Source organism: Lytechinus variegatus, chromosome 18, assembly GCF_018143015.1.
Source record: "Lytechinus variegatus isolate NC3 chromosome 18, Lvar_3.0, whole genome shotgun sequence".
NCBI classification, from domain to species: domain Eukaryota; kingdom Metazoa; phylum Echinodermata; class Echinoidea; order Temnopleuroida; family Toxopneustidae; genus Lytechinus; species Lytechinus variegatus.
The window spans coordinates 18,488,910-18,516,632 of NC_054757.1; the positions used below are offsets into that span (position 1 = coordinate 18,488,910).

General features: G+C 37.0%; 1 protein-coding gene across 1 annotated transcript in view; it reads left to right on the plus strand.

Moving 5' to 3' along the window:
- Window positions 1–27,723, plus strand: part of LOC121431620 (WD repeat and FYVE domain-containing protein 3-like) — a 105,220-nt gene that overhangs the window by 58,784 nt on the left and 18,713 nt on the right. The window contains exons 33-57 of the mRNA XM_041629202.1: window positions 259–438; window positions 3,493–3,525; window positions 4,328–4,433; window positions 5,001–5,122; window positions 5,695–5,896; window positions 6,068–6,139; window positions 7,912–7,998; window positions 8,830–8,962; window positions 10,461–10,665; window positions 11,186–11,223; window positions 13,820–13,867; window positions 14,997–15,093; window positions 15,771–15,869; window positions 17,563–17,640; window positions 18,156–18,377; window positions 18,924–19,107; window positions 19,564–19,724; window positions 20,832–20,980; window positions 21,511–21,631; window positions 22,351–22,436; window positions 22,607–22,690; window positions 23,840–23,894; window positions 24,390–24,509; window positions 25,260–25,377; window positions 27,009–27,038. Coding sequence (XP_041485136.1) covers window positions 259–438; window positions 3,493–3,525; window positions 4,328–4,433; window positions 5,001–5,122; window positions 5,695–5,896; window positions 6,068–6,139; window positions 7,912–7,998; window positions 8,830–8,962; window positions 10,461–10,665; window positions 11,186–11,223; window positions 13,820–13,867; window positions 14,997–15,093; window positions 15,771–15,869; window positions 17,563–17,640; window positions 18,156–18,377; window positions 18,924–19,107; window positions 19,564–19,724; window positions 20,832–20,980; window positions 21,511–21,631; window positions 22,351–22,436; window positions 22,607–22,690; window positions 23,840–23,894; window positions 24,390–24,509; window positions 25,260–25,377; window positions 27,009–27,038 — 2,830 coding nt within the window. The remainder of the gene's footprint in view (window positions 1–258; window positions 439–3,492; window positions 3,526–4,327; window positions 4,434–5,000; window positions 5,123–5,694; window positions 5,897–6,067; window positions 6,140–7,911; window positions 7,999–8,829; window positions 8,963–10,460; window positions 10,666–11,185; window positions 11,224–13,819; window positions 13,868–14,996; window positions 15,094–15,770; window positions 15,870–17,562; window positions 17,641–18,155; window positions 18,378–18,923; window positions 19,108–19,563; window positions 19,725–20,831; window positions 20,981–21,510; window positions 21,632–22,350; window positions 22,437–22,606; window positions 22,691–23,839; window positions 23,895–24,389; window positions 24,510–25,259; window positions 25,378–27,008; window positions 27,039–27,723) is intronic.

Consider the following 27,723-nt stretch of genomic DNA (forward strand, 5'->3'; position numbering starts at 1 on the left):
GAGTGTTATCTGATTTGCTATAGTTAAAAGTGATCAATCAATTGTAAACTTTCAACAGAATATTTGCGATTGATAGCAAATATTTTCTTGCAACACCCCGTACGTGTAGATTGATGCCTTGCCAATGGATGCTGGTGCCTTGGGGGGGGATTTGAACACATGATCCTCTGATCACACGCCAAGAGTCTGAACAGCTATTCTACATCACTCACTTCCATGTAATTTGCATTGTAATCGCATTCTCTGTTTTCTCTCTAGCCATATGATGAAGAGGACGAGAAGGCCAGCTGGTTACAGGAGTACCCTGTGACGTTGGTCCAGTTTCTGCTCTATCTCTACCACAACGTCACCGAGTTCAAGCCAACCTGTATGAGCGCACCTTTCCTATGCGGCCTGGCGTCCACGCTGTTTCCGTACCCCACCACACAAGTTGATCAGGTATGGCATTTATACTCTTCCCCCACCCCTCGCCCCCCTCTCTTTTCCATGTCTTCCTTTGTCTGCCTTCCCCATTGTCCCAAACATCTTGCTGGCAACCACAACCTTTTATAGCTCACTGTAAGAAAAAAACAAACGTGTAAATCGAATCTGTATGAGTTGCTTTAACCACACAAGTTGATCAGGGGCCCCGTCTTTTAAAGTTGCGATTGGTCTAATCAACCTTGACTATGGAAAGCCAACAATGACTATGGAAAGCCAACAATGCCCACATCTAAAATGCATCTTGGTTCAAAATGTTTTCTTGATTTGATATATATTTTCTATTCCTAGCAAATATACTTTATTGGTTTAATGCCAGCATATTTGCAATAAATAACCCAGGATATCGTCTGTGTAAGCAGAAAGGTACCAGGTATACACACATTCAAGAGATAACAAATGTGGGAATAAAAGAGAGATGCATAATTCAACAAAAAAAAAAATGGTTACAATTTTAGTGTGCTTCTCTTTGTTTACAAAGTATATTGTGCAATTTTCTTGTAGAAAAAAGTATGACACTGATGGATTTCCATACAGTTGAGATTGATTGGATCAATTGTAACTTTTTGTAAGATGGGCCCCAGGTATGATAATGTACCACTCATATACCCTTCGTTCCCCTCCTCTTCACCTTGTTTTCCTTCCTGCCTGAACCCTCCCTGCTTGCCAAAACCCTATGTTCGACTCATCATAAAATGAATGAAACTAATCTGGACATGTCTACTTTTCTTTACACGGTGTGCCATCAAATTGGCGATGAGGACTGGTCCCCCATACGCCTACCCCTTTCTAAATTTGTTTGAAGTATAAAGAAGTGTGACATCACAGCTGTTCAGCACCCATGACATGTGTTTCTGAACATTTTCAAGTAGCCAAATCGGCTCAGATCGCAATGGTTCCATGCAATTGTATCTGATAAATCTTAAATTTTGAGTGATCTAAAATACCTCTCTGAGCTACTCAAATTGTTAACAATTGCTGTTTAAGATTGCACCTGTTGTAAAACAAGCCCCAGTACCCATTTTACTGTGAGATGTGATCTTTTTTTTTGTATATCTTAAGGCCACCACACACCTTACGACTGGTTCACGATCCGATTTTGGAACAAACAGCATTTTGCTAATTTTCTGGAAATGTGAATAGAAATAATAATCTTTTTATTTGAGGTAAAAATCAATTGAAAGAATGCTAATATCACAATTTTGGATGATTGCAAGCCTTTATTTTGGAGTAAAGGCAAATTTAGTTTCATATCGTAGCCAATTATACAATTGCTATGACATTATTATGACTAGATTATAAAATTTGCCTTTATTGTCAGAAGGATGATAGCATAGTCACTGATTTGAACATAGGTATTCGTACAATGATTTGGAACATTACATAGTAAGATATTCCATGTCTCAATATTAGCATGAAATTCTGCTATGCTTAAATAAAGTGTAGCGAATTTCAAACTTGGGACACAGGCCAATCATAAGTTGTGTGGTGGCCTTTACATGTAGCATTGAACAGCCCAGTCTGCAATGTGTGCTTTAATAGTCTCAAAACAACATTGGGTTTTATTTATCTTTTCAGTTTATAATAATAATAATAATCCGCTTTTATATAGCGCTTAATCCATCGGAACGACGTGTCTAAGCGCTTTACAGATATATTATTACCCCGGTCATCGGATTCAATCAGCCATTCCCGCACACAATGTGTGCACATCCTCCACTCCCTGGGGAGTATCCCTGGGGAGTTTATGTTATACGTCATCTCAATTCAATGGAATAGCTGTTTCATCTTTACTCTTTTGTTGCATGCAATTGTTGTCTATGAAAAATCTTGTTGATCCTATAATGTCATTTGCCCGTTTTCTGAACTAAAGTTTGATTTTAACTCTGGGCTCCATCTTAAGAAAAGTTGCAATTGATCTGATCAACCTCAGCTATATGGAAGTTCATCATTGTCATAATTTTTTCGTCATGAATTTTGCCAAATGTCCTTTGTAAACAAAGGGAAGCACACTGAATTCTCAGATCTACAAAATATTTTTGATCAAACATGCATTGTAGATGTTGATGACTTTCCATAGTTGTGGTTGATTGGATCAATCACAACTCTTTGTTGGATAGGGCCCTGGTTTGATGTAGTTTTGTCTTTTAGAGTAGAGGTTGAAGTATCAGCCTATTTGGCACTCCAAATCATTCTCAATTGTGTGAGAATAGTAAAGGGGAAGTTCACCCTGACAAAAAGTTTATTGTAAAAATAGCAGAAAAAAATAATAAAAAATATTGCTGAAGATTTGAGAAAAATTCATCAAATAATTAAAAAGTTATTAGAATTTCAATTATTTGATTTGTAACGTCATATGCGAGCAGCATTCCTACATAGAGAATGGTAAAATATCAATGAAATATCATTTTCTCAGAACATTGAAGATGGTTTTCACTGTAACGTTTGTATATCAATAGACAAATCATTTCACATCCGATCATGAAAAGAAAACAAAATTAAGTCATCAGGAACCGTACAAAATTTGAAATTCATGCATTTTATATTACATAACACATGGGGCGGCTGCTCGTTTTTGACGTCACAAATCCAAAATTTTGAACTCTAATAACTTTCTTACTCTTTAACAGATTTTCCTCAAACCTTCACCAATATTTTTTTACTATTTTTTCTGCTATTTTTGCTACAAAGTTTTCTTCAGGGTGAACTTTCCCTTTAACTAATTACAGTTTCCTTTATCATTCATGCATGGGTAAAGAGCTTTATTAACGTGACAAGTATACAAAGTGAACTATTTTTTTTGTTGACATTTTTGGCTTCCTGTAATTTTAGCACTGACCAAGTTAAACGACAAAATACAGGCCATAGGCTGTGGTTATTTCTTATTTGGCAGTACATGTATGTCATGTTTTATTTGAAGTCATGTTTTTCTCCCATACCTCTGCATGTCTATTGCATGATCGTTGGCTTTGATTTTCACCTCCATCCATCCTCGTCGTTAAATTCCTAAAGATGGCTAGCATCCCAGAGGAGAATTCAGAAATGGTAGGCAACTGTTTAAACAAGTTTGTAATTTGTAGCTTTTGTATTTAATAAACACTTTTTTACATTACATAAACTTGATTGTGAAACTACATAATTATAATCGTTTTTCAGCTTAAATTTTATGATTTCACAAAGTTCAATTTATGTACTGTACCAGATCTAGATCCACAATGATAAAGTAATACTTAACCTTGGTTTTACAGACTTTCTCACAAAATTAGTGTTTTACTGCAACTACTTTCATTTAGCTTTAATCTAGCCAGTCATATCTTTGTGAATGAGGAGAACAGCTTGTATTATGATACTCACAGCTTATGAATATCAAGCCTTTCTCTTCATGTTACACTTTCCTAAAGGGATTGTTGTTATATCAATTGGTCTAATGCAAATTTCTCCTCTTGCCAAGTCATCTACTATCATTTGGTCTACCATCAGTTCGTCCACTATCCACATGGTGTAACTGTCATTTCGTCCACTCACCATTTCGGCTTATGACCAGTTGGTCCAATAGCCTTAAATTGGTCCATATACCATGTGGTCTGATTGGACTCGGTGCTAATTGGGTGAAATGAATGAAAAGAAAATGGGCATTAGACCAACTGGTTATAAGACGAAATAGTCATAGACGAGCAAGTGATGATTGGACCAAATGGTTGTTAGATGAAATGTTGATGGACAAAATGGCATCACACTAAATAAAGGTAGACCATGTGAGGAGTGGACGAGTTGGCAATAGACGAATTGGCGATTTACCAAAATGACAGCGTTGTATACTTTGCCTTGTTTTTTATTGCTTCTGTAGCTGGATGATATGGGTGACCTGGCCTCACCTCTGGATGACATTCAGTATCTACCCGATCTGGATATACCTGGGTTAGGCCTCAAGATCGATAATGGCACCAGTCAAGGTGAGGAGAGAAGTATGAAGATAATGATGATTGTAAGGATGATGTTTATGTCAATGATGAAGGTGATGATAATCTGATGATGATGATGATGAAGCAATGATGATGATTGGGAACAGATTGATGAAGATGATAATGATTATCAGAATTGTGAGGATGATGTTGATGATTGGGATATGAATGATGTTTTGCTGATGTCCATGATGGCGATGAAGATGATGATGATGATGAGGCTGATGATGAAGATGGTGTTAATGATGATGAAGATGGTGTTAATGATGATGGTGAGAGTTATGATTATAAGGAAGATGAAGATGGTGACCATGATAATGATGATGAAGATGATAATGATGATGATGATGATGATGATGAAGATGAAGATGATGATGATGTTGATGGAGATGATGATTATGGTGATGATGCTAATGATGATGAGGATGCTAATGGTGATGATGAGGATGATGAAACTGATGATGAAAATGACGTAACAATAGTGATGTTAATGAATTAGGATCATACTATCATTCTTTCTCACCAATCATTGAAACTATTTCGTTGACGTTTCCTCAGCTAACCTGACATGTCACCCAGCCAAGCGTTATGTAATGGATTTCATCAGAGTCATAGTAGTTGATAGCCTGTCCTTGCCATTGCCAAACCGAAGTCCAGCTGTCCTTGACATCATTTTAGAAGTAAGTGCATAATCTCATTTGAGTTTTCCAATATCAGCCTCGAGATAATCCTTATACCACAGTTTAATCTAGTGAATCTTATTACTAATGGGCAGCCCTTTAGGTAACCTAAGAAATATAAGGCAAACTGTCCGTAAAAACTGTACGTAATCAACAAGGAAATTTGTTATTACCCTGGTTTTAGCCTGGCAACCTTCCAAGCATACAATCACTTCAATGAATGAAACGCTACATTATGTGTCATGTTTTAATCTTGTGGATTCATCATTTATCTCGTTTAGACTAGCAGCCACCCAGGCATACAACTATTTAAAATAATGGAACACTACTTTTCTGTTTCTGTGCAAGTAACTCCTGTAGGAACTCGGCACCACAGCTTTCCACCACATTAATATTAAACTGGTATATCCGATGACATATGAAACATTTTCTTTTATATGGCTCTTGGGGTTACAGTGGAGATAATGGCTGATTATGGATTCCAACTTGCAACCTCACAATCATGAGTCCAATGCTCTAACCATTAGACCTTACAACCTGTTGTTGTAAACTTATGAATTCTGTTTCCTCAGTCATCCCCCGAGAGAGCCACACCCTGCCAGATCAACGAGTTCCAGACGGCCATCCTGGCCAACCTGATGGAGCGACTCCTGGCTGGCGACGCTCTCCTAGGGAAGGAGAGCGCCCTCCCCATCGCCCAAGGGGGATCCTACAACAACCTGGTGTCCAATATCTTCTACTTCTGCTCCAGATTGGTGGACAAGCTTTGGCTTGGTAAGTGTTCTTTGCATCCGAAGAGTGTTCAGTTGTAATTATCTAAACACACTGTAATAAAGTACAAACAATACTATGCATTAAACTTAAGTATAGGATATCACAGCATATCATAAACACACAAGATTTTTTTTTATAATTTATGTTGTTTTTGCCCTTTCTGTCTTGCAGGTGTATTCTCCAGGAAGTCCAAAGAAGTGTTTGAGTTCATTGCCCAGCTGATAGGACAGGCCAAGAAGAGATGTAAGACTTTATTCTTTACACTGAACATTTTATTCCTTTATACCTAACTAGTTTTGTTCTTTATCCAATGGTTGTGTGGTCTAGTGGGCGGGGCATTCGATGATCGTAAGGTTACAAGCTTGAATCCCAGGTCGGTCATTATCTCCACTTTAACCAAAAAAGCCCGAGATTAGTTGCTGTCCTCTATTAGTTCAGCCAGTCTGACTGATTAACTTAGATGTGAATATTTTTCCTATGTAATTGGCTATATACCAGCTTGGTTTTAATGCGGCGGAAAGCTGCTTTACCGAGTTCCTACGGAAGTTACTTCATTATAAATTTTTTTCCTCAGCCAACTATTTTTGTCCGTTACCCATCTAGTTTGTTCCATTCCAAACCATCTTTTTTCTGGTATATTGTACAGTTTTCCGTAGATGTATAGGTCAATAGAAAGACACTCATATTTTTTGCTATCTGATCAAGAAATTAGACAAACAAGGTGTGAGATCAAGAGCATGTTTCATTAATCTGTCTGTAAATTACGAGTGACTTTATGAATGCTTGGTGACCCTTTTTTAGAAACTAAATCAACATGAATGATAATTTAGTGTGTTCCATCCACCACAAGAAAGGATCACCAGTCGTTTGTAAAGTCACTCGCAATTTATGGATACATGTAGCTTTATTAACCCTATCTAGGCCGGGGTATTTTGGGAGTTCATATGGCTGGGGGGGGGGGCCTCTCGGCCTGATCGCGAGATCGTGCCGAAAATTGGCACACGGGTTGCCTGGGACATAATCTACAAGATTGTATAGTAATTTATTTCATGCAAATCGCTATTAAGTGATTATGCTAATTTATGCGTAATTAGTATGCGAAATCATTCTTTTTCCTCTAACTCCCTAAATAAAGCTCCAATGTACTAATTTTTGGTATAGAAACTGTTTGTGGTGTTTTTAGCAAGTGTACATGAAAAAAATTGCGATATCAAATCATTTTCTTATGTACAGTATTTTATTGTTTTTTGCAATTTCTTATGTATTTCTTTGGTTTTTTTTTTACCTTTCATTTTTCATTGTTTTTTCAATGAAATTTGTTGGGGACTCTTCTGTGATCATAAAAAGCATAAAATAAATACATGTAGACCAGCAAAACTAAAAATAATCATACATTTATGAATTTGGTTGAAAACACAATTTGCGTTGACTTTGTACACGAAATCATGTTTTTGAGCAATTTTCTGTCTGACATGCACTTACATAATGTTGAGTAATTTCGGAACTACTTACCCGGGTGACGCAAAGTTGGTCTCAAAAGTTGCGCAAGACTTGAAAGTAAAAAGTCTGCGAGCGGCGCAGTAAAAAAATTTGCACGGCAAAAATATTGCGTGATTCGTTGAGGGGGGGGCCTCTGAGGCCCCCCCGCCTAGATAGGGTTAAACACCCACCTGGGTCTCGTAACATTGTTTGTGATTAATTGCACACTTGATTTTCACGATTTATTATTCTAGTCAATGCAATTAATTCTAAATTTTGTTTTCTAAAATGATTGCAATGCTTTTTGTTACAGGCTCAGGTGGCTAAAGACACATTCTAATGACTTGGCAAGACTCAACTTGTGAATCATATCCATGTTTCGTAATGTTCATTCATCATATCTCTTACAAATAAATGTAAAATTGATCCAATTCTTGGTTAAACAAATCTATGGATGAATGGATAATGCAGTGGGCACCTGGGCAGCACATGTTGTCAAACTCCTTATCTTTTTTTTTTATTTGCATACCTTTCAGCACATGGAATCCAGTTAGATAACATCTACCATTGCTTGAACAGAACAGTGCTGTACCAACTGTCAAGGCCCCTGGAATCTCTGGCTGGTGAGTGTCAGGAAATGCAACAACAAGAGAGTATTATTATAATACCTGTGACTTATAAAGCGCCAAATCCACTCTGTAGAGTGCTCAAGGCACATAGAAGAAATTGAGAAGTAAAATGAAAGGTTTTAAGAACATTTTTGAAAGACTCAACAGAGATACAATTTTTAATGTCTTTAAGAAGTCTGTTAAATAGTATGGGGCACGCATGTGCAAAGGATTTTTATAACTTTTTGAACCACAAGCAAATAAGATGATGAAGAACGTAGGGACCTAGTGGGTATGTAATAATTGATAAAAAGAAAAATTGTATTGGGGAGTGGATCCATGAATTTATTTATTCTCACATATTTAAACAGGTTCACAAGATCAGAGATAAAATTACTGTTTTGCATCTTGGTCCTGGTGTATAAAAAGACATGATATAATAGTAATTACAAAAATAAGAATAAGAATGCAATGAAAGGCAAGCAACAAAATGCAGTGTGTCCCAGAACAAAATTAAACTGATTTTCTCTGATAGATATCCCAGACATTAGATCTGTTTTGGTTTGAAATTTGGCACTGATTTAATGAGTGAATCTCTTCTTTGATTTGGGACCAAAGTCGTAGGGGATCTGTCACACGTGGCAGATTGCTGCCAATAAAAACTGAGGCCCGACATAAATTATTTGCACAGAAATTTATGTTTTAATCGCCATCCTCATTCACAAATTAGGTGAAAGAAATACAACTTATGACACTAGAGAAGTGCTAATGAGCCATCCCTTTCTCGTGTTTTATAGTTGTATCCCACGTAAGTTTTTACCATTTTTATTTCCTGTGATATATCAGACCATGTATCCCTTCTGGAATCTCTGAGGCACATAACAGAGAACAGGACGTTGCTGTTTGGTCCGGTCAACTACGAGTCGGAGTTTGTTGGATGTCTGTGTCACTGTCTCTTTGTACTCACCAATGCGAGCAAGTGAGTTCTCCAGGGATGGTGATGATGATGATGGTGGTGATGGTGATGATGTGATGACGATTGTAAGTTTGGTGATGGTGTTGATAATGATGGTCATGGTGGTGGTGAGGATGATGATAATGATAAATGATGATGATGTTGGTGGTGATGATGAGGATGATGATGATGATGATGTAGGTGATAGTTTTATCAATGGAGACTAAGATCATAATGATGGTAATAATGCCAGAAAATCTTATGTTTTATGTGAATATTGAATACATGTACATGTAGGTCATTTTAGTGTAAAAATTGTTTAGAACTCATGAATGCTCTATTCCTCTCTTTCACTCTACCCTCTTTCTGTACTTTCTTTCCATCTCTCCCTCTCTCTTTCCTTAATCCTATCTTCCTCTCTCTGTCACTCACCCTTTCTTCCCCTCTCTCCCTCACCCATCCTTTCTCCCCCTCCCTCTATTTCATTCTCACTCCATTCCTCTCTTTCACTCTACCCTCTTTCTGTACTTTCTTTCCATCTCTCCCTCTCTCTCTCTTTCCTTAATCCTATCTTCCTCTCTCTGTCACTCACCCTTTCTTCCCCTCTCTTTCCCTCACCCATCCTTTCTCCCCCTCCCTCTATTTCATTCTCACTCCATTCCTCTCTTTCACTCTACCCTCTTTCTGTACTTTCTTTCCATCTCTCCCTCTCTCTCTCTTTCCTTAATCCTATCTTCCTCTCTCTGTCACTCACCCTTCCCCTCTCTTTCCCTCACCCATCCTTTCTCCCCCTCCCTCTATTTCATTCTCACTCCATTCCTCTCTTTCACTCTACCCTCTTTCTGTACTTTCTTTCCATCTCTCCCTCTCTCTCTCTTTCCTTAATCCTATCTTCCTCTCTCTGTCACTCACCCTTTCTTCCCCTCTCTCCCTCACCCATCCTTTCTCCCCCTCCCTCTATTTCATTCTCACTCCATTCCTCTCTTTCGCTCTACCCTCTTTCTGTACTTTCTTTCCATCTCTCACCCTCTCTCTCTCTTTCCTTAATCCTATCTTCCTCTCTCTGTCACTCACCCTTTCTTCCCCTCTCTTTCCCTCACCCATCCTTTCTCCCCCTCCCTTTATTTCATTCTCACTCCATTCCTCTCTTTCACCCTACCCTCTTTCTGTACTTTCTTTCCATCTCTCACCCTCTCTCTCTCTTTCCTTAATCCTATCTTCCTCTCTCTGTCACTCACCCTTTCTTCCCCTCTCTTTCCCTCACCCATCCTTTCTCCCCCTCCCTCTATTTCATTCTCACTCCATTCCTCTCTTTCACTCTACCCTCTTTCTGTACTTTCTTTCCATCTCTCACCCTCTCTCTCTCTTTCCTTAATCCTATCTTCCTCTCTCTGTCACTCACCCTTTCTTCCCCTCTCTTTCCATCACCCGTCCTTTCTCCCCCTCCCTTTATTTCATTCTCACTCCATTTCTCCCCTCCACTCTCACTTTCTATCCCATTCTCTCTCCTCTCTGTAACTAGTGGTGAAGGCAATGCACTACCCAGCAACCTTGGGGAAGTGAGGCGGAACACGACCTGGCACGTGAACCCTATGATAGAGGGCAACAAGAAAGGACAGCGGAAGATAGAAGACGAAAACCAACAGGGCTCCGTCCAAGAGGGTCAGCTACTGGTCATGAAGGCCGGACGGCGGGTGTGGGAAGATCTCATCATGGCCAAGAAATCGGTGAGGATGCTTTGATATTTTCTGTCAGGTAATGATAATAATGATGATAGTAATTACAATTGTTGGATTTATATGGTACTTTTCTGGAGAATACAAAGTACAACTGCTACGAGCCTCACACAAGGCATGAATTTCCTTGAGCAAGAAATAGCATACCGGTAATATGGAGGTGTGCTTAACCTGTTAGGGACCTGGAATTTATTTATTACCTGGAGTGCAGAGTGGGAGAGAGCTGCTTTGCTAAAGCTAGATAGATACAATTTATGTAGTAGCTTATTGGGAGTGCTTGGAGACTTCAGATAAAGTTGATCAGTGTTGAACACTTTGTCAGTATTTATGTTTATTAAGTCCATATATCGTAATCCGATCAGACGAGATAATGTGATATGAATTGATTTCATTGAAGGATATCCATTCAAAGAGATTTTTGAGATATTCTGTTGAGACAATGCTGATGACTGGCAATTTTTTTATCACTAAATTAATTAAAATTTTCATTGTTCTGTATGTTTTTATTCAGGTTATTGAAGAGATCTTCAAAGTCACTTTGCCCAATTCGTAAGTATATGTGTAACAAATTATACCAACTATTCTCAAGCTTTGATATCTGAATTTTGAATTTGAATTGAATTTTTGAATTCATTACCAAATATCACTGTCAGGTACAATTACAAGGAATAGTACATCAAACAAAACATTTGGTAATTGGAGCTAACATAGTAGCAAGATGCTAATTGAGGTTAGCCCCAAATAATGTCATTGTCATAGTTTAAACAAAAAATTTAACTAAATCTCAATATTGTACATCAAATTCAGGACTAATTCTACTTATTACTGTTGCAGAAAATTTTGATCATTTTCAGTGAATATATTTACACTATTTACAAGAAAAAATATCTTAATTATTCACAAAATCTTTAAATAGAATTATTTGTTTTCAGGCAGTATTTTACCATACCAAATTGATAATAATTTTCCAGTAGCATTAATTTTAACGATTTTTAAAATATCTCATGACTTGTGTGTTTCTAATATTACTTGGCAGATGATTCCATAAAGTAGGACCAGAAATGAAATGGATTATTTTCCCAAATTGGTATTATTTTTGTCAAGATTAACATTTTGCTTTTCTCTATTTCTTGTATTGTAAGGATGGTCTATAAATGAAAATAATCTTCAATTAATGAAACATGTTTCCTTTCTTAATGAGACACCTTTACATTTTCCCTGGTGCTTTAAGAGAGTTGGACAGTATTCTATAATCCTAGTGATTTTGGGGGGTCAAAAGCTTGTTAATAACAATGATTTTAATTTACAAAATCATATTCAAACGGAGCCATTAGGAATTACATTGGTTGAGAATCTAGGTTAGCACACAAGGACATTAACCAGTCACTCACTAAGTCACATGTTACATTGCAGATTTGAGAAAAGGCCTTTGAAAAACTATTAGTTTTTGTCTCACCTGCGAAGCAGAGTGAGACTATAGGCGCCGCTTTTCCGACGGCGGCGGCGGTGTCAACATCAAATCTTAACCTGAGGTTAAGTTTTTGAAATGACATCATAACTTAAAAAGTATATGGGCCTAGTTCATGAAACTTGGCCATAAGGTTAATCAAGTATTACTGAACATCCTATTAAAGTTTCATGTCACATGACCAAGGTCAAAGGTCATTTAGGGTCAATGAACTTAGACCATGTTGGAGGAATCAACATCGAAATCTTAACCTGAGGTTAAGTTTTTGAAATGTCATCATAACTTAGAAAATATATGGACCTAGTTCATGAAACTTGGACATAAGGTTAATCAAGTATCACTGAACATCCTGCATGAGTTTCACGTCACATGACCAAGGTCAAAGGTCATTTAGGGTCAATGGACTTTGGCCGAATTGGGGATATCTGTTGAATTCCCATCATAACTTTGAAAGTTTATGGATCTGATTCATGAAACTTGGACATAATAGTAATCAAGCATCACTGAATATTTTGTGCAAGTTTCAGGTCTCATGAGTAAGGTCAAAGGTTATTTAGGGTCAATGAATTTTGGTCGAATCGGGGGTATCTGTTGAATTACCATCATAACTTTGAAAGTTTATTAGTCTAGTTCATTAAACTTGGACATATGAGTAATCAAATATCACTGAACATCCTGTGCGCATTTCAGGTCACATGACCAAGGTCAAAGGTCAATGAACTTTGGCCGAATTGGGTGTATCTGTTGAATTACCATCATAACTTTGAAAGTTTATGGATCTGATTCATGAAACTTGTACATAAGAGTAATCAAGTATCACTGAACATCCTGTGCGAGTTTCAGGTCACATGATCAAGGTCAAAGGTCATGTAAGGTCAATGAACTTTGGCCATGTTGGGGTTTTTGTTGAATAACCATCATATCTCTGTAAGTTTATTGGTCTTGTTCATAAAAAGTGGACTTAAGAGTAACCATGTATCACTGAACATCTTGTGCGAGTTAGAGTAGTATTCAAAGTCAGCACTGCTGCTATATTGAACCGCGTGATGCAGGTGAGACGGCCAGAGGCATTCCACTTGTTTCATATTTTGTAACTTTGTTATGGATGTTTGGAACCAATAGTCATCCCAAGTGAATCTGTTTTGAAAATGAATAGTTGTTTATGAAAACAGCTTAAAGATAAATTCCAGTTTTGGTAACGACCTCAAAATGACTTTTGACAGAATCTAATACAATGACCACTGAAGTGTCTGTTTGTATGAATAAAAAATATGTACCAAAGGATTCTGGAAGAAATTGTGTAATTGCTGAGAAATAAGCAAAATAAGCGCGGATTCGGTCACTTCCGTCGGGTCTTTATTCCAGCAATATTAATACGCTGTCCCACGTGTGCCTATCTGTGTCGGTGATCTTCAGTGTGAACATTTTTCAGCGTAGATTTCAAGATTTCACAAAGTTCAGTTTATGTAACTGTACCAGATCTAGATCCTCGATGATATACTGACAATTAAGCCTCGTTTTAAAGGCTTTCTCATGAAATCAGTGTTCACTGCAACTACTGGAATTTCTCTTTAAGGTTTTTCATTTTCATTTTGTTTGTCATGTTCATCATCTGATTTGATTTTATCACTATTAATTTTGTCATTCATCAAACTGCATTGACTCCTCCTTTTACAGGTCTGCTGGAACCAGGAATACAGTCACTGTGGATCTCAAAGTAGCTAGGTAAGAAATTGTTGAAGCCCTTTTCATTTCATCTTAATAATAATATTCCGCATTTATGTAGCGCTTAAAGGGATCGTTTCACTTTGTGAGCAGTTGATTTAAAAAATTCTCAAACTGAGACGAAACATGTGTATAGCCCATTTTCAAGAACCAAAATGAGAATTTTTTAAATCAGAACAAAGTGAAATAATCACTTTAATACATCGGAACGATGTCTCTAAGAGCTTTACACACATATTATCACCCCGGTCATCGGATCCTTGCATGCCCGCATACAATGTATGCACCTTCTCCACTCCTTGGGGAGCATTCCAACAAGAGTTCCAAGACTCAATTGCTAAGCATACTACATATAGGCTTTCACATCCTACCGGGTACCCATTTAACACCTGGGTGGAGAGTGCCAAAGTATGGATTAACGCCTTGCCAAAGGACGCTAGGCCACGGTGGGATTTAAACACACGACCATCTGATTACAAGGCGAGAGTCAGAACCGCTATACCACGGCGCTTCCACGGCATGGAATCTTTCTTATTACCATTTATTTAAGGTAGCCTCTTCAGACCCGAGAGTAATATCTGTGATCTATAACGTCAGCCACTATGACTGATTAACCTAGACTAAAATGTGTCCTAGGTAATCGGTTATATACCAGCTTGGCTGTCCTGCCGAGTTCCTATGGGAGTCACTATAAACAGAAAAAGTAAACAAGCTGCTTTCATTATTAGGTTTGACAATTTTGATGCCATGGCAGTGGCTTAAAAACAGTTGAGATTAAAATTGCTGAAAGGTATGATTATTTTTCAAAATAATGATCAATACACAGTAGTACGTGTCCTCTTGACATGATCTGACCAATGCGATCAAACCTTTTATAACGCATGCAACTTGGCATTGAAATGCGACTAAGTCATACTAAAATCTTTGTGAAACATCCCCCGCCCGTTCTATTAGGCTGGGGTTAAAGTCCATTATATCTTTATTTTACATGCCTCAGATTAATAAACTTATTTAAACACCAAATTAAAAGACTAGATATTGAATAATGTTTTGGATTTATATATTAAAGAATAAAGAATGATCTTGATTCATACTTTAGAACTTGTTTTGATCTCTTATTTTCTCATAGGGCTGCTATGGGAGATGCTGCCTGTAAGATGTGGAACAATTACTTGTCAGTGGAGAAGAAACTGTCATCCAAAGAACAAGCACAAACTAATCAATCTGTAAGTAAAGTTACTACGTACCATGTCGACTTGGGGAAACGGGAAGCATTTGACAACGGCATATTTCTCCCTGACATATTTCCTCTGAAGCCAATCAAATGCAAGGATTTCTGCTGTTGTCAATAAAAATCATTCCTTTGTGAAACACTCCCTGTCTATTGTGGAAAAGGGGGAGCAATTCACGACACGCCATCATCACCAACATATTTCCTCTTAACCAATCAGATGCGAGGAAAGTCACAGGCTAATTCATTTGTGTTCAGTCATTTTATTGGTGGTCCTCACGTAATGTCTTTGTGAATTGAATAACTCCCAATATTTTCAATCAAATTTATTTTCTATAATTATTGAAAGGACATGTACAAATTTCTTACTTGGGATAAAAGAAACCCATATGTTTAAGAAATAATATCATTATCTTTATTTTCTTTTAATGCATCAAACACAACTGAGTAAATGTAATGATTATTTAATGGGGATAAAAACCTTGTATATTTCCAAAAATATATATTTAAAAAATCTTCATTCTCTTTTAAAGCATTAAAAACAACTTTATTTTTGTTTGTACTCTTGTGTTGTCGGTTGTAAGATTCCAAGACTCAATTGAAATCACTAAATTGAAATCTAACAAATGTTCTTTTTATCTGATTTTGATCATGTTTGTCTGAAATATTCAGAGATTAGCAAGTAAGGTCATTGGCGGACTACAGATGCTTCCCTCACTGAAGAGCAAACGAGAGAGCGCAACCTTCAGGTTTAGCCTTAACTTCATGCAGGTAAATAATACTTGTAGCCTTTGATCCAGAACTTTTCAAATATGATGAATTTAGTAATATTATGATATTATGAAATGATATTGTTTATTTCATGATTTGTCGATTGTAACTTATTTATTTTGGTCTTAAGTTTACATCTCCAATCTTTTAAATATTTTATGAATTAAGTTATCATGTTTCAATTGTAACCGACTACAAATTTCTGAACCTTCTACATTTGAGCCTAAAATTTTTTGTTAATTTTATAATTTTTTTAATGCACAAAAATTGATAATCTGACAATTTTGCAGATTGAAGAAACCCAGCAGTTTTCCTATATACATGTAGTTGCTTTCATGGTCATCAGCATACACTTCCTGCTGAAGTAAAAGAGTATAATCACTCAGAAATCTAACATTCGTCTGTGTATATTTTATGTATATATATATATATATATATATATATATATATATATATATATATATATACACTTAAAAAACTTGATTTGTGATTTTGTATATCCTGCTTTTGAAAATAAAAACAAGAAATAAATCACGGATGTTAGTTTTATAACTGTAACTTGTCAATCAAGGCCTTTGTCAATATTTTGGTTTGTTTAGTTTTACTCAGATTGCCAGTGTTCCCTAACAAAAACTGATTGAAAGTGAAAGAACTTTTCAAAAGTTATCAAAATCATGAGTAATTCAAGTTTTAAAGTGATTAAGTTCCAACCACTTATCTGAATAAGAATACTTCATCGAGAGTGCTTTCCATTGCTCAAATACTTATCAGCAATACCTGCTTGCAATCTTACTGTGCTGATGATTTTATCGTGAACTGCTTTTTAGTTTTGCATATTTAGAGCAATAGTAGTCTCTCAGTCTCTGTTCATTGTGTCATTGCAAGTGTATGTGGAGCGCTGCTACATGTTCTCTGGCCAATTTTGCATTTTAAATCCAGGTTGATTATTTCTTGGCCATTTTATGAGGATCGTTGAGTACAAACTTATGAATAGTCTGATTTTTCTCTGCATTCCTGGTATAGCCCTCTGGAATTATTCTGAATTTTCTTGTCTCATTGCATCAGAAATCGCTTTGCTGTTGTCAGCTACATAAATGTGAAACTTGGATTATTTCCCAATAATTTCCCATATTTGAAGTTAAGTCAATGCAGAGCTGCCAAATAGTACTGATTTTCTGTATTTAGTACTGAAAATAGGGAAGAATACTGATGGTTTCATGCAAAATACTGATTTCTTAAGTTTCAGTTTATGTGTTCTATGGTATTCCTGTGAAAATACTCATTTCCTCACCAAAATATTGATTTTCAGCCTTGAAAATACTGAAATGCTCTTGTTCAGGTTGGCAGCTCTGTCAATGTGGATGAGAAACGTATCCAGTCACAATTTTCCTTGTAATTATTGACACGTTTTATGTGCTCATCATTTTCTGCTGTGTGTTATTTGTCCCGTGCAAACTGTTACCGTTTGCAAACCTTCAATGCCCCCAAATAATGCGGCTTTCACATAGAGTGCTGCCCCTCTCCCAAAGTGTTACAACTAAAATTTATCACAGAAATGGTAGAATATACTTGTTATCCAAAACAAGATATGAATTGCAGCCCCACAATATTGTGAAAATATAATTAGTAGTTATGTGATAAGATGTCTTACTTGATTTTGAAAAGATTGTATTTTATTTTGTTCATTTTATAGGAAGCTCTAATGTGGACACACACCCATGTATTTATCGTGAGAGAACTGATGGAGCTCCAACAGAAGCAACATGAACAGGTCAGTTATCATCATAATCATCACCATCATCATCCTCATCATTATCATCACCATCATCACCATCATCATCACCATTATCACCATCATCACCATCATCACCATCATCACCATCATCATCATCACCATCATCATCACCACCATCATCATCATCGTCATCATCATCACCATCATCATCATCACCATCATCATCATCACCACCATCATCATCATCGTCATCATCATCACCATCATCATCAACAGCAGCATCATTGTGACCACCATCATTGACGTCATCACTATTATCACCATTTATCAAAGAATATTTCCCCTTTATGATTATTTCTCCCTTCATTCTATTTGTGCTGAATGTCCTTATTCAGAGTACTCTTATCTTGATAACTTTGTTGAAATACTTTCTTCTGATACCGTTGGCATTTCAAAAAAAATCAAATTCTGTACGTAGGATGGCACATTGCAGCTAACGTTGATTGTATTCTCTTTTAATCGATTCTCATCAACAATCACACCCTTTGCAGAGCCAAAGGCACCTGATGCGCTTCATGAAGGAGAAATGGGAGCAGCTAGAACACGAGCTGATGAGGGAGAGGGGGCTATGGGGACCCCCGTACGGCTCCTACCTGGATAAATGGATGCTTGATATGACAGAAGGCCCATCGAGGATGAGGAAGAAGATGATACGCAATCCAGACTTCTACATGGACTACCCGTATCGGGCGGAAAATGAAATGATTCTCAATGTAAGTGCGGTCTGAGATTAATGGTGGGGGAAGGAGGGGGGCATAATGTTCTACAATAATCATCAGGTGCAGATTGTATCCTGATAGTTGTATGATCCCCTTAGATTGTTTGTCAAGATATTTCTAATATACGCATATACATGTACATATTGTTTGATGTGAATTTGTGAAACAATGATGTCAAAGTTGAACATAGGAATTCAATTCAATTTAATTTGATTTGAGTTAAACAAGAAACTTGAATATTTGATGGCATCCTTGATTTGTAACAGAAGCCTCCTTAATGCTGAAAGCAATTTGAAAATAAAAGTTCTTCAGAATTTTTTTTGCTAGAACACTAACGTTGCCAAATTGGAGAATAAAAGTTTATCTAATATGGCTTCAAATACTTAATTGTCCTTAACGGTTAAAAGCTATTCAGAGTTTTCTACTAAAAGAACACTAAGGTTGCCATTTTGGAGAATAAAAGCTTATCCATTAAGGGCGACAAATGATTCATTGTCCTAAACGGTTAATGTTTTTCTCGACATCTTTGGTCAATTACAGAAGCCCTCTAAAGGCAGGAAGGCGGTGAGCTTCGACAGTAAGAAGTACAGCCAATGCAAACAGACCAAGAACCTCCTGGAATCGGCACCAGGCATCACCCCCAACGAGGGCAGTCTTTCAGATCTTAACATGGAGAGCGATAACAACCAGGAAGAGATGATGGATGTCGACGATACCAGACCAGGTCAGTTGAGGGGTTACCATGACAACTGGAATAGTGATGTTCACAATAAAATTTTTTTAATCCAAAGTTATAAATCTGAAAGGGAAAAATCTTTGGGTAGAACTGAAAGTGATCAAAGTACAAATGCATTTCAAAACACCTTAATGTTAACATTATGTGCAGAAATGTGTTTCTGTGCAAATGCTGTTTGGCTCACAAAAATTGGGCAATTGAAAATGCTTTTCAAATGCATAAGGAAAACATCTTTGCGTTTATCCTTAAAAAAAATGTCATAAAACATGATTTTGGAATCTGAAGTCTTCACCGAGTCTTGGCATTTGTCCCATCTATTGAATTTTGTGTAGTAGTTGGACAAAAAGCACTTTACTTAAATTTGGTAAAACGAATGATAACTACAGTAGTTGGAATTCAGGATGAAAGTCGATAAGCTTAAATCTTTTGTCTCCTTGTCTATAGATGTGAGAGCTTCTTCCATCATGACGAGGCAGCCTAGCAACCGTAACAACCAGGATGACGACGATGACACGCCCGACAACGAGAATCCAAATGACAAACCGCTGGAAGAGCAGAAGACTGACAACCAAATGGTGCTTCGGTTGTTGGAACAAGGAGAAAAGGTTTGACAATATTGAATCTTTTGAATACTGGAACTAGGGTTATTCATGTATAAAACTCATGCCAATGAAAACAATTAACATTCAACAGGATATGTGAGATAAAATGTGGCACTGCAGGCTTAAATCTGTTGGAACAAGGAGAAAAGGTTTTGCTTCATTTGTCATTTTCAACTTTTAAACTCTGAAACTGGGTTGTATTGAGAAGGCTTATGGTTCACCACGTGGTTAGTCCTGAAAAAGAATGGTGGGGATGGCAGAGCTGCCAAGTAGAACTGGTTTTCAGTAATAATTACTGAAAAATGAGAAAGAATACTGGTGGTTTCATGCAAATTACTGATATCTAAAGTTAAGTTTATGTGTGGTCCTGTGGTATTTCTGGGAAAATACTGATTTTCCTTACCAAAATACTGATTTTCAGCATTTGGAATACTGAAATGTTCTAGACCAGGTTGGCATCTCTGGGATGGGGGAACGAAGAGAATGTAATTAAGGAATGAAAATAGAAGAGAATGAGTTGGGCATGAAGGGTGAAAAAGAATTGATTGGAAGAGTAGATTGATACATGTATTTCCTGGGATAAGGTGAAGTCTGGAAAAGGAATGTAAGCTAGGTGAGCTATGTTGATGTCTTGGAGCATGAGAAGAGTAGGTGGAGTGAGGAGTCTCGGCAATGAAGAATATACAAGATGAGGAGTGTCAATGTTCTGAGCAGCTTGACTGCCCGTCATTTAGGAGGAACTGGGTAATTCCTGTATAAATCCAGATGCTGTGAAAACAGTCGATAGTCAGCAGGACATGTCGGATGACAAAATGACAGTTAAAATTCATGCTTAAATTTGACCTAACTTCCAGGTCTAATGTCCAGAGACTCAATATTATCTACTGTGTATGAGAGAAATGGAAGACGATGTATTTTCCAACGTGAAGGTTTTTTAGGGGAGCATTTCATGATTCAACAAAGTTTGTTTATCCGACAGTTACCATAGTAACAAGTCAAACACTTGTGCCTCTCAGCCAATCACAGCTGAGGAAAGTTGTCACTTCTGATGAAACACTCCCAAGTTAGATTGAAAGGGGATTACAATTTTTTTTCTCTCACCTTTTGTAGATCCGTCACATCTTCCGTTGTGCCAGAATCCAAGGGTTGGACACCATGGAGGGGCTTCTACTGTTCTGCAAAGACCACTTCTACATTGTTGATGGCTTCACCCTTCTCAGTTCAAGAGAGATTTGCGACATTGACTCTGTACCCGACCAGTAAGTAAAGGAGACTGATGATGGAAGTGGTGATGATGATGGTGGTGGTGGTGGTGATGATGATGATGAAGATGATAATGATGATGGTGATGATTAAAAAGTTGATGATTTTGTTGATGGTGTTGGCATGGGTGATGATGATGATGTTGACGTTGGTTTAAATAGAGGAGGTTGCAATGGAGCAGAAGCTTGAGATGACATTGGTGATGATGAAGTTGATTGTGATGGTGGAGGTGGAAGTGGCAGACGTTGTTAGATTAGCTGTGATGATGTTAACATGTTGATGAGATTGATTCTGTTATTGATGATGTCGCTGAAGATGTCAATGATGATAATGGGGATGATGGTGAAAATAATGATTGTAATGATGGTAGTGATGCTAACAGTTTTAAATTCGTGCGAGACTGAAAAAAAATGTCTGTCACCACAGTCTTAAGGAATAGTCTGCAGTTACCAAGCTCAGCAGATGTCATGATTTTTAAAAAATCAATATCCCTCTACCTCATCTCCATCTTTCGTTACACTTACAGACACCAAGACCCTATCATTCCACGTGCCTCTAGAGGGCAGCGTTCAAGCGGGAAGAGGATGTGCAGCAAGTTTGCCTACGAGGAAATCCGAGAGGTCCTCAAGAGGAGATATCTATTGCAGGTAAATTGAAAAATTTAGGAAACGGATGTGAAAGGAAGGACCTTGCACAAAAATGTACCTTAGAATAGAAAATGTCAGAATGTTGGATCTTGAATTATGGTTTGTATAGACATATTTTGATTGTGAGCTTGTATAGTGAGGAAAGTGTGTTTCTTAAAACACTAGAAGTAGTAGTAGCTGTTTGGAAGTCATCATGGCGGCTTATATTTCTTGATGATAAACTACAGTGATCAACAATAACTTGCAGTACGTCTTTTATATATGTAGATTATTTGTACAGCATGTTTTTGGAGACAGGATTCAATGTCAAACAATTGAACTTTGAGGCCTGTATTCTGAAGTCGGGTTTAACTTAGACCATTGTCTAACTCTGCTAAAATTATGGGAAGCCAAAAGTGTCAAAATTTTTACTAAGTTGTATGTTTCTTATGTATACTGTGCTCTTTCCTGATTCATCGATTGTGAAGACAATCATCTATTTATACTTCCTAGACAAATATGAATGATTTGAGAGCCAAATGAGCTGAAATATATCTCTACCGTTAGCGATTTATGTAACAATTGGCTATCCATTCTTAAACCTGAGTTTCAGTTAAACCCGACTTCAGAATATGGGCCTAAGAGTCTAAGATTACCAGCCTTCGCTTAGGCTGTGACCCTATGAAACTGTATTCTTGGGATTAAAGTAATTAAATGGTTTATTTGTCCTTTCCTTACAGCCCATTGCCATTGAAGTATTCTCATCCGATGGAAGAAATTATCTCTTAGCATTCCCCAGGAAAGTGAGGAATAAGGTTTACCAAAGGTGAGTTTCATAAAGCTTTGTTATCATGACAAATGCACAATTTCCATTACAAAATTACTATCAGCCAATCAGATTGAAGGATTTCAGTAGCTTATAACTGTTATTGCAAATTTGTTATTGTAACAAGCTTTATGAATTATGACCATGGTGATGTTTTGTCTTCCATACAGATTCAATACTGAAGCAACGAGGTTAACAGATGATGCTGTACAGTCAGTAGCATTACAGAGCAAACGAGCACAGGTGGAAGGAGGGTACGTATAACACTGTTATAACTTTGTTGATATTCCAGGGGGCCGTTTCATAAAGCTTTTCGTAAGTTAAGTTAAGGAGTAAATTAAGGACGACTGGTGGTCCTTTCTCGTTGTAAATGGTATACACCATTGGCGATGGGTTAGCGCATAAGAAAGGTTCACCAGTCGTTCGTAAAGTTGCTGTTAACTTATGAAGAGCATTATGAAACACCCACCTGTTTGAAGACTGAAGCCAATCACACACGCGCAAATGGGTCACGTGTGCGTTTGTTATTTTGCGTGGACATGCACCAGAGAGCAGCAAGTGCGCAGCAAAAATTAATCTGCACTGTAAATAAAAAGAAAAGAAGAATGCAAGCAGATAAGGGGATGATACTAGATCTCTGGTTTGAGACATTGCAGGACAGGGGGTGTTTCACAAAGATTTAAGTATGACTTGAGAATCGCAATTTAATGCGGATGCGTAAATGATATGCAACACGCAATCTTATTGATCAATACGCATGATCTGACCTATGCGGTTATGCCTTTTATACCGCACGCAACTAGGCATTTAAGTGCTACTCAAAGTCATACTTAAATCTTTGTGAAACCTCCCCCCTGGTGTCTTCTTTACTGATCTTCCTCATTCAACTTGCCATAATAATCATTTTCCATGATTGTGGGCAACAACGGAAAGACAACAAAATTGCGAATGACATTTTTAGATACATACGGATTAACTCGCTGATGCTCTCTAAAATAGAGAAGGCGTGTGCACACGAATGCATGCATTCCGTGACTGTGCTATGCTATGTGTATAGCATTGATACTGTCATGAATGAACTTTTTGTCCTTGCTCAATTGACTGATTCTTCAAACATTTAAAATTTCAAACCTTGCATGCATTCATTTCAATCAAACTGTGTATGTCCCTCAGGTAATGTTACTTTGTGTACTTTGTTCTTAATTTCATCTGTGTTGGTAGTTCTTACTAACGCCCCCACCAATGTTTATTATTATTCTTTAATTATTTCTGTGACAAATACATGTAAATCATGAATCTGCATATCTCATGAACAATGTATCTAAGATCTTAGTTTGGATTTCAGTGTTGTATAAAAAGAATGTTGGAAGGAATGTAACAACATTTCCCTTTTTCCCCTCCAGACCAAATTTTCTTGGAAGTATCATTGGTATGAAGTCAGTCACTCAGAGATGGGAGGTAAGAAAATATTTTTTTTTCCTTTTTTTTTCATCCACTCCTTTTATTCAATTTGGGATGTTTTGACAAGGAAGGCAAGTGTTGAACCAGGAACCTATAACATACAGTGGTGCTAAAAAGTTAATGAACCCCTCCAGAAAATGAACATATCTAAAAGTCTTCATGCTCTGCCATGTTTTAGACATTTAGATGTGAGTTCAGGTGATAAAACAAACTTTATAATAATAATAGTCTTTGTATAACACATAGCACATTATGAATAACATCTCTATGCACTTCCAAAGGACTTCAGCTCTAGCTGAAGCAGTCTTTCCAGCGTTTGGCATTTTAAGGAATAAATTCCTGCCAGGTACCCATAAACCTCATCTGGTAGTGACGAAGAGGACAATAGTAGACTAATGATGATGATGATTAGGAGGATTATGTTGATGATGATATCCTGAAAAAAATAATATTGAAGTTTATGATGGATCGTATTCTTTTTTGTGTTTGTAGAGAGGAGAAATCAGCAATTTCCAGTACTTGATGGCTTTAAACACGTTAGCTGGTCGCTCTTACAATGACCTCATGCAATATCCTATCTTTCCATGGATTCTCGCCGACTACGACTCAGAGGTAAGCTACAGAAATGCAAATTATATTCCTCTCTTTGCAGTGTTTTGAATAAAGAAGTGTTTTGAATATTTTAGCTGATAGATCCTAGAACAATCTCATGCAATATCTATCTTTGTAATTTATGATAAAAATAATAATAACAATGATGATAATGAAGATGATGATACTGCTGCTGCTGATGATGATAACAATAATAATAATATGCAACGTTTATAAAGTAGTTAATACAATGTTTCTAAGTGCTGCATACTATTACCCCGCTTTAGCACAGCAACCCTGATGAGGTGCTCGAGCATTCAAGGAATTCCTCCTTACCAAGCACGCATTTACTACACCAAGGTGGAAAGTGGCAAATGTAGATAAATGCCGTGAAAAAGGACGCGGATGCCGAGGTCAATTCTTGCTGACTGCGACTCTGAGAAAAGCTTTTGGGTGGAGGATTACATAAATACAAATCATTTCTTCTTGAAGACAGAAGTGCATATTTTTGCTATGTTTTAATAAAATACAGAATCTTGTTTAATGCTTTTGCTGATAGATCTTACAGTAACATGATTTCATATTATGTCATTTTGTGAATTCCTACGACTTAGAGGTTAGCTTTGCTGAAATACCAACTATTCCTTTTTGCAGACTTTTGAATACATAAGCGTTTTAAAAATATTAGCTAATAGGTCTTACAGTATTGTATCTTTTTGTTAGTCGTTGCCGACTGTGACTCAGAGAATTTTCTTCCATTGTCCTTCCTAGGAACTGGACCTGACGGATCCCAGGACTTTCCGGGACTTGAGTAAACCAATGGGAGCTCAGACCTGGGAGAGACTAGCCCAGTTTAGGAAACGATTTGAAGACTGGGCTGATTTACAAGGTAGGCAAGAGCTCAAAGTTGGAATAATCATATAACCCATGACAAATCATTATAACTGATAAGCATGTACCTATGATATTAACTTCTTTTTTTACTAGCACAAATGTTTGTTTATGTCATGTCTTGTCTAAAATATGCAACTGCTATATACGTATAATCAGCCATTTGGATTATTACAGTGCATTGTGGGTGATTTTGGGTTGTGAGTGTTCATTAAAAAATGGACTGTTACTGAGGCATTCTTTTGGATTGATTTATAATGTAGCCCTACAAAACTAAAAAAAATAGATGTTATTAATACTTGATTGTATACAAATCAATTTTAGCTACAGCAAATGAAGTGGTCTTCAGTTAATAGTCTTAGACATTAGGTCCACTTTTTAGATAGTCTAGTACCACATAAGCTAAACCTATTTGGTCTTTGGCCTAATTGCTGTTGGTCTACACTTTATTAGGTCCAATTCTCATTTAGCCTAATGCCAAATTAGTCCAAGTTCCACTTCGTCTACTTAATGCTGTCTACTTTGCAAAGTGAAACGTTGGTTCATTGAGAGTTCTTTAAATCATAAAGACTTAGCAGTGTTAGACCAGGGCCTGTTACATAAAAGTTATTATTTTGGTAACTTTGTCTTCCAATAGTATCTACCATGGTAACAGTGCTCTTCAGCCAATCAGAATCAAGGATTCCATGAAAGTTACCATTGGATGGCAAAGTTATTGTAATAGTAACTTTTAAGCAACGGGGCCCAGGCGGATATTGGAGCAAATGGTTAAAGCCTAACTGGAAATTAGACAAAATGGTAAATGGTCCCGATGCCTGTAACACAAAGCTTTGATAGCATTCCTCGTAGCATATTTTGCGGTTGACAATGTACAGTCAATCGTGATAAAAACGCGTACAATTAATCGCTAACCTGTGTGTTGCGGGGCCCAAATGTCAATTAGACCAATGTCAATGCTAAGAAATAGTTAGAAGACAAACTGTAAACGAAGAAGGATTAGAAGCGGACGTAAACCAATAAGTAATTTACCTTGTCTTAACCCCATGACAGTGATTACCCCCCCCCCCCCTGATTATAGGTTGGTTTTAATGAAAAGCAGAAAAATATTGGTGAAGGTTTCATGAAAAATCTATCCGTGAAAAGAGTTATGAATTTTAAAATGTTATATTCATGTATGTGATGTTATATGCGAGCATCTTCTCCTTATACCATGAAATATAAATCCCATCTATTCTCGATTTTTTTATTGATTATGATGAATAGAAATATTTTAACTTACAGAAAAGGATGTAAGATGTGTCTGATGATATACAGCATTTCCACCGCACAAATAAAATGGATTTTTTTGTGACAATTTTTCAGAAATTTATATCACATGACATATGGAGGAGCTGCTCGTCCGTGACGTCACAAAATGAATACTTGATAAATTGATACCTCCGTTATATTTTGATGGATTTGATCAAACCTTCACTAATACTTTCTCTTCTTTTTTTTATGAAAACCAACTTATTATCAGGGTGAACTTCCCGTTAATCATTCGCTTCTTAACCCTCATCAAGTTTTGCTTGTGACTACCATAATAAATCAATAACGCCCTTTTTGTTTATGAATGCTTTATCTCATAAGCATGTGCTAGACCTTCGTGCTGGGTACTAGGTAAGCATTTGATTTCACTAACCTCCACTCCCGCAAAGACTGACTCATTTGAAGTTTTTAACTTTAGTGTGAAAAGGGACCTGGGCCCCGTCTTACAAAGAGTTACGATTGAGCCAATCAACCACAACTATGGAAAGCCAGCAACGTCAACACCTAAAATGCACGTTTGTTCAAAATATTTCCTAGATATGATGTATATTCATACATTCATCACTTTCCTGAAATTCAGATTGCTTCTCTCTTCTTTGTATACAAAGTACATTGTGCAAATTTCCTGTTGAAAAGAATTTTAACATTGATTGATTTCCGTACAGTTGACGTTGATCGGATCGACTGTTATTCTTTGTAAGATGGGGTTCTGATTAACTCCTTAGGGTGGTCTTACATAAAGCTGTTTGTAGGTTACTCACAACTTCACGCAAAACGGATGGGTTTTTTATAAAGCTTTTTGTAAAGTTACGAACAACTTTGTGAATGACTTTTTAGAACAAATTCTTAGGCACCAAGTCAGCTACATGCAGGGGTATATAATTGAGCACGAGAAAGGGTCACCAGTTGGTCACAAAGTCATTCGTAACATCCGAACAGCTTCATGATACGGCCCCCCTGGTTACTTTCTTGGGTACTCTATCAGATTCTCAAGTAATTTTTATTCCCACCTAGAATCTCTGTAGATTAAAATTCT